General features: G+C 31.8%; 1 protein-coding gene across 2 annotated transcripts; it reads right to left on the bottom strand.

Annotated features, from left to right (window-relative positions):
* Nucleotides 1–263: 263 nt before the first annotated feature.
* Nucleotides 264–4,374, bottom strand: LOC133299891 (uncharacterized membrane protein At3g27390). Of its 2 annotated transcripts, XM_061499385.1 has the most exons (10): nucleotides 4,276–4,374; nucleotides 3,928–4,036; nucleotides 3,604–3,796; nucleotides 3,083–3,219; nucleotides 2,704–2,992; nucleotides 2,476–2,582; nucleotides 2,048–2,210; nucleotides 1,780–1,975; nucleotides 1,465–1,705; nucleotides 264–702 (listed from the first exon to the last, which is right to left on the bottom strand). In XM_061499385.1, exons 1-10 carry the CDS (start codon nucleotides 4,367–4,369, stop codon nucleotides 459–461), a joined length of 1,773 nt encoding a protein of 590 aa, XP_061355369.1. In that variant the 5' UTR covers nucleotides 4,370–4,374; the 3' UTR covers nucleotides 264–458. The 2 variants fall into 2 exon arrangements, with proteins under 2 accessions (XP_061355369.1, XP_061355370.1); XM_061499386.1 differs by lacking the exon at nucleotides 4,276–4,374 and having other exon boundaries at nucleotides 3,083–3,190; nucleotides 3,928–4,031.
* Nucleotides 4,375–7,187: the final 2,813 nt, after the last annotated feature.

The following is a 7,187-nucleotide window of genomic DNA, read 5'->3' as shown; positions in this document are numbered from 1 at the left end:
GACTTAGCCCATTAGTCTGTTTATATATTGTACAACCTTCATCAGTCAATATATACAGTCTTATTTCAAATGTTCCTCTCTCCTCTCTCGTTATTTAACGAAAGAGAGCATGCCAAGATATCGCGAAGCCAATTATATCTGAAGCTGAAGTAACGGAGGTAATAAAACAAGTCTGAAATCTCATTCACGTGTAAAAGAAAGAGCACTTAAGCAAAAAAGTATTCATTTACAAGCGAAGAAAAGACTCACTTCAGCTCACCTCTTAAGTATATAAAACAGAAAAATGGAAGAAGGGTTCAGCTAATACATCTAAATGGAATACAGCAAAAAAAAAAATCTCATAATCAAGTAAACAATAAGAGAGTAAAACAGCTAAAAAAGGAAAGGGTATTAACAAAGAACAACAACAATTACAAAACCCTTCTGAATTTACAAGAAACTTTGGGTCTTCAATTGTGTCATACAATATTTCCCTCTTCATATGTAATGTATTCAACATTATTATTGCTTAAAAGCTCATCAACATTGTCTTCTTCTTTGCTTCGAATTAAGTCCTTATCCCTATGCTTGAGAATAGCATTGCCTCCTATACTAGCTGAAGCACTAGCCTGCAGTGCTTCTATATACAAAACCTTGACTAAATTCCTAAATCTTCGTCGAAAAGTTGGCATTCGGGACATGGAAGCCACAATCCCTTGTAGCCTGCAAAATAAATGTAATGTATCATGGAATACAATATAGAATCATTAATCTAACCTTCTCTAATAAATATAAATTAGAATAAGATATTATAACAATCAATTAGGAATACTACCAATCAATTTCACCGTTAAATTGATTATGTTGATCCAACGGTTATATTTATTTTCATCTTTGTATGATTAAGATTCCCCATATTTAACGTGAAAGCATTAAATATGAAAAATCATAACCATATAAAGGTGAAAATAAATATAAAGTATTAAATATAAAAAATCATAAATATAATATAAATAAATATAACTGTTAGATCAATATAATCGATCTAACGGTAAAATTAATAAATAGTAACATTAATAATAACCCTAATTGGTTGTTACAACTTACAATATCCTACCTCATATAAATTTTTGTCTTGAAATGATACTTTATATAATTTGAGAGGCTCCGTAACCAAATGATTACGAGTTCAATCCTCACCGTCCTTTTATTTTAGAGTTTAATCTTCAGTGTCCCTTATTTTATTAATAAGTAATTAAATATGTAAAATTTCTAACATAAATAAATGTCTCTGTGTATCATCCCTCCTTTAAATCCAAAAAACTGGAGTAAGAGAACGTATTAAAAAAATTAATATAAAATCATTAATGTAATCTCAAAATTAGATCTTTACAAGATCATTGCAGAATGAATTAGTTGAATACGAAACTATGCTGTATAAATGGAAAAATTAGAATATAAAAAGAACAATATCTACAAATGTACCTTCTAATAATGGCTTGCAACTGTGCTCTTCTAACATAGTCATTAGATGGGAATCCAGAACTATCCCACTCCTCCGGTAATTCATTTTTGCATCTCATAACTAGTTCTTTCAGGCAAGTTTCTTCAATTTCTTCCAACCTAAGGTTCTTTAGCTGCTCTTTCATGATAAGTAAAGGTCCTATAAACCACTCAAACACTTTATCCTTTGGTCCATTCATCCTTGTCAACTCCACATAATCAGCTGCAAATGCATATGATGAAGCATGAATATATTTATGTTTTCCAATGGAACATAGGCTTGAGTAAGAGCAGTACAAATAACCAATCCATCTGAATTAAATTTTGCTGAAGTTAGAAGACATTGCAACAATGACCAGGCTGGTAACTTTATGCCTAGCTTTTTGCAATTTCCTTTTAAAATGCATTCCTCAATTTCCTTCACACTTATTAGACCATCTCGAAGGACTATCCTTCCATGCACCTCGCATGACTTGAACAGCCAGTCCCATACCTGCAAAAGAAAAAAAAAACTGAGCTTAGAAAAATTCGTGGAAACAGGTTAAGTCATTTTTTCATGAATCACCTGCACAGGTCTATATTGCTGAATTTTCCACTTCAAATTTTTGGGTTGTTGTGAGACATGTTTTGAATTTTGTGAATCTTCTCTCCTATTTTTCAAATTATTATCACTGCCTCCATGGTTTTTCATATCAAAAGCATGCTTCATGTTTTTGCGGTATGTTGGCCTGGCTGTCACAAGGACTCACAAGAATCAGTGATCAATGTCTACCACTGAAAATGCACTTTCACAAGAGCAATATGGCACTAAAAAACCACTCCAATTAAACCCTGACTAGAAAGGGTAGAGATGAAGACAATCTTTTACCCTTGCATATTTACAAATAGACTACTTCCTAGATTTGAACCTGTGACCTCTCAATCACAAGGTAGCAACTTTATTGCTGCTTCAGGCGCCCACTTAGCAATATAGTAAAGAAAATCTTATGTCACCTGGGAAGGCAGGATCCCTCTCTCAAGTAGAGTAAATCATTCACATATTCATCAAAAAGTGAAACCACAGACACAATGTAGGCCAATCCCATCTGCATTGAGTCTTCCTAAAAATATACAAAACCTTTGCTTAATAATTTCTCTTAAAACATGCATAAATGGTTAAAAAAAAATATTAGTGAATAAACAAGAATCTTAAGAGAAGTTGGAGCATCATATTTGACTTACCTGATGCACAACAACACCGCTGTATAGGCCCAGGAAAAGGCTACAAATGCCAGATGCTAATACAGCCCCTATAACAGCCAAAGGCCAGAGGATTATAGCAAGGCCAGCAAAAGGGACACATTCAGTTTCTAGGAATGGTCCTTTTCTTCCAATCAAATCTTCTAATAGTCTCTTCCATCCTCTGAACAACATGTATGGGCTCTTCCATATAGCAATAGATGTGATTAAAGCCATATCAAATGGCACCCCAACCAAGATCACCAACAAGCAACATGGTAATAGTGACAATCTAGAAAGAAAAGGATTAAATGTGTCTAAACTATTCAACTACAAGACTAGTGTTTTATATCAAACAACTAATTTAAGGAGAATAACTTACCTGATATCTAATGGCTTTTCATGAGGGGGTAAATTTTCTCTTAGTTCATCCATGTATGAAAAATAGGAGTGGAAACAGAAGTCTGTGACATCCTGAACCACTATGCAGCTGCTCTCAATTGTTGACCAACAACCATCCTGGTATCAGAAATAAGTAAATGACATTGACAGTGTGGCATTTTCCAATGCTTCTTCCTAAATAAATATTTGGTTTTTGCGTTCAGTAACTTTCATACCTGGAATTAATTCATCACTCAACTAATATAAAACATAAACAAATACAGAATAACATATGAATGAATTGGTATTATCATAAGATTGGCCAAGGGGGTGAAAATTTTAAGCGTGCATTTTGAATATGAACCAGATTCCTCAATTTTAACAGAATACTGAACTTACCCATAGAGTTTTTTAGTCAATGAGAGAAAGTGAAAAAGGTTAGGAACATATGTACTTCCATAAGCACAGTCACTAGGACAAAAGGAGCAGAGAAAGATACATAAGCAGAAAATTCACACTTACAATGAAGCAATGGTAAAATTTGTCGGTAACATTCTCTCCCACTGCCTCAAAAGTTGCAATAAGTGGAGCAAAAATCCCATATCCAATTCCACCCAAAAGGCTTCCAACAATACCAACTATTGGCCAAAGTAACAAAGGAACCGGCAAACATATCAGCAGGACAACCTTGAGGACCAGTCCGAACCTCTTTGTTCTATTGTCAAAGACCAAAGTATCCAAAAGGGTCAAGAGAAATTGAAGAGAGAGATTTAATAGAATATGTGAAACAGTGAATCATACATAGTTGCATTGCAACTCCAAAAGAGTTTGGAAGGAAAATACAACCTTGCCACACAGTAGTATGTCCAAAAAACATGAGCAGTCCAAAGTCCAATGAAAATAGCGGAATTTCCAATGACAATAATTGCAAATGCAATTGGCCCTATCAGTGCAGCTGCCAAAAGGAACCACCTTGTCATGAAGGGGTACATTTACAATGCACTCTTAACATAACCATGAACTTTAAAAAAAATTAAATTAAATTAAATTAAATGGTGTATTAGCAGAGAGATTCTATAAGGTATGAATATGATTATTATACTTTATGAGTCTGAGTCTAAGAAAATGAAGAGCAAAACCAAAACCAAACCAAAATACATGTACAAAAAAGCAAGAGGAAAAGAAAAAATGAACCTTTGATGATGCCAAGTATGAAGAGCAAGAAGAAGAATGGGAGGAAACAAAAAAAGCTCCACAACTTGGCCAATAACCCTGTAGGTGCATCCATGATGGGTATATCGCAGATAACATTGAGTTGTATTACGGTGAACTGGTACTTTATATAATAAATTATCGCCATCAGATAACATTTTTCATATCATAAACACAATAAATGGTAGGCTTACCACTTGTTAAAAACAAAAAAAAAAATAACACAAGTTTCAATATCTCATAACATTAAAAAATTATCTTCTATTGTCAGAAAATAATTTACCATAAATTGAATGCATTTTTTTTAAATATATGACTTATATTAAAATAATGGACATAATATAAAAGATTATGTGAAGTGCAGTGGACAGATGGGATGATTGTGAGCATGAGACGTGGCTGGTTGGAAGTGATTCGTGTCGCTATTTTAATGAAATAAAGTGTATCTGTGTCAGTGTGATGTGTTGATCATCCGTGTAACTAGGAAGAGTGAGTCACGATCCACGACTGCAACATATCTCTTGGGATTCCCATTTCTGTACCCTTTAAAACAATCACTAACTTGTGGCTCATTAATTGCGTTGATCATAAAGAATCCTTCGTGTTGACCACACAAGACTTAATTCAATATTTGTTGATTATACAAAATTTAATGCAGCCCAGCAAAATTTAACAATTGTAACTCCGCTGGAATTCGAACTCAAGTTATCATGGGATTACATTTGATTATTGATTAATATGTGTCATTTAATATATTTATCATATCATTTAATAGAATTGTTTCAAAATTACATCAAATAAGGATTGAACTCTTGTTGTAAAGTTATAAATTATAGCATTTACCACTAAGTTATATTTAATTCTTAGTTCATCTGCACCAATCTATTAATTGTATCAGTGATCTATTGATCCAATATCCTAATCGAATCAAAATCTAATTCGAGTTTTATAACATTGCTTCTAAATTTTAAGTTACATAAACCTTTATTTTGTGATCAGACAAGTACAACTTCTTTTTATGTCACTTTCCAAAAATGTAGCGAATGATAAAATTTGTATTATCTTATGTTGTATATATATATTAACAAATTGAAATGCATGTAATGCAGATGCAAGTGTAAGACGTTCCGGTGTCCTGAATTATTGAGTTGTGTATCACCAAATTCATTCACCTTGACACACATTTGACGACCATGGACATCTGATTGACGATAATTATGTGTTTGGAGTTTAGATTTTTTAAAATGAATTTGTTTTAATAATGCGTAAAGGTAATTTATCTTTGAATTTTAATAAATTAACCTTACGATGCATTTTGAAAACAAATTTATTTTACAGAAGCCTTATTCATATAGTTATTTTTGACATTTTAATTGTCTCCATATCAGAATTTTAATAAAAAAAATGTCATATTTCTTGAAAACATCCTTATTAATGGAAGAATTAGGGGTATAACTAGGTTCGGTTATGCTAGACTTTAGCTTAAATAGGCCAGACTTATATATATTGGGTCTGACTTGGCCTGTTAATCTGTGTAGACCCCAAATTACAAGTTTGATCTAACCTATATTTAAAAAATAAACCTAAACCTGTTAACCTGTTTAAGCCTATTAAAAATTCAATAATTAAAAGAATAACTAAAATAATATTATTTTATTATTCAAAATTATTAAAATAATAATTTTATTCATTTTATTTAAAATAAATAATATGATATAGACCGGCCTGTAGGTTTATAGGTTCGATATGTACAAAAAAAATCTATGATGTGTTTTCTAAATAAGTTTTTTTAAAAGTTTAGACTTGTTCTATTTTACTATTTGTAATAGGTCAAGTTTGATCTAATATAGGTTAGGCCGTAGGTCCTATCTCATTTACACCATTGTGAAGAACTACTAATTTGGCACGATCCTGGGAAAAAGTATCACTATGTTATGGTTCTTAAATTATTTTTTTAAATATCACAGATGAATGTCGATATTAGATGCAGCCGGACATGTTTCTATTACGTGATAAAAGAATGCGAGTCAATCCGTTAAACTCACCTTCTTTCGTCATGTGACAAGAGAATGATTTCTCAAATATATATATATATATATATATATATATATATATATATATATATTTGCTAAAAGGTGACATATTTTTCGTTGTCCCTTATTAGTGAAATAATAGGCTTATACATTAAATCTATTGCTTGAACTCTTGAAAGTGTCCTTTAAGCATACCAGACTCTATACTACTACTTAGTACACTTGTCAATTAAATCTGACCCAATAAGTACATATATGCAACATAATTCCCATGCTTCATATATGTATATTGTTTTTCTATACTAGACTTGCTACTAAAGGCTCGAGTTTGGTGTCATGTGAATTCTTTTTTTAAACTATTTACCACTAGCTGCTTCCTTGAAGCTAAATTCAATGTTCTAGGTTTTATTAAGCTCCAAATTGAATGACTTCGTTTTATATGTAATGTAACGCCTAAAAAGATCGAAGAATAAGGTGTACTAACCAAATAAACAACTAATAAATTATCATTTTAAATCATAAAATATTTATGTAACATAAATATAACCTCCCAACAAAATTTACATAATTATTTATTGTTCTTCACTTATAACACGAAGTGGCTACAAGAATGTGTTGACATTTTGTTTTGGTGTTAAATTTGGCATCTTACCTGCAAATCATGGCAAGTGTATAAACAAGTTTATGTACCTAGAACTATCAGCTGTAAGATTACTTCAAAATCAGTAACTGAAAATTTTGTCATTAGTCACTAAATATTACACAACTCCAAGTCATGAATATTGCAGAACCATAACATACAAATTATTTTTTAGATTTCTCAACTCTGCTTCATTGATTACTCGATTAGTCTTGGTCGAA

Source organism: Gastrolobium bilobum, unplaced genomic scaffold, assembly GCF_033153095.1.
Source record: "Gastrolobium bilobum isolate Gb01-03AN ecotype WA unplaced genomic scaffold, APGP_CSIRO_Gbil_v1 utg10129, whole genome shotgun sequence".
Taxonomy (NCBI): domain Eukaryota; kingdom Viridiplantae; phylum Streptophyta; class Magnoliopsida; order Fabales; family Fabaceae; genus Gastrolobium; species Gastrolobium bilobum.
This window is presented reverse-complemented; position numbering and strand designations above follow the sequence as displayed.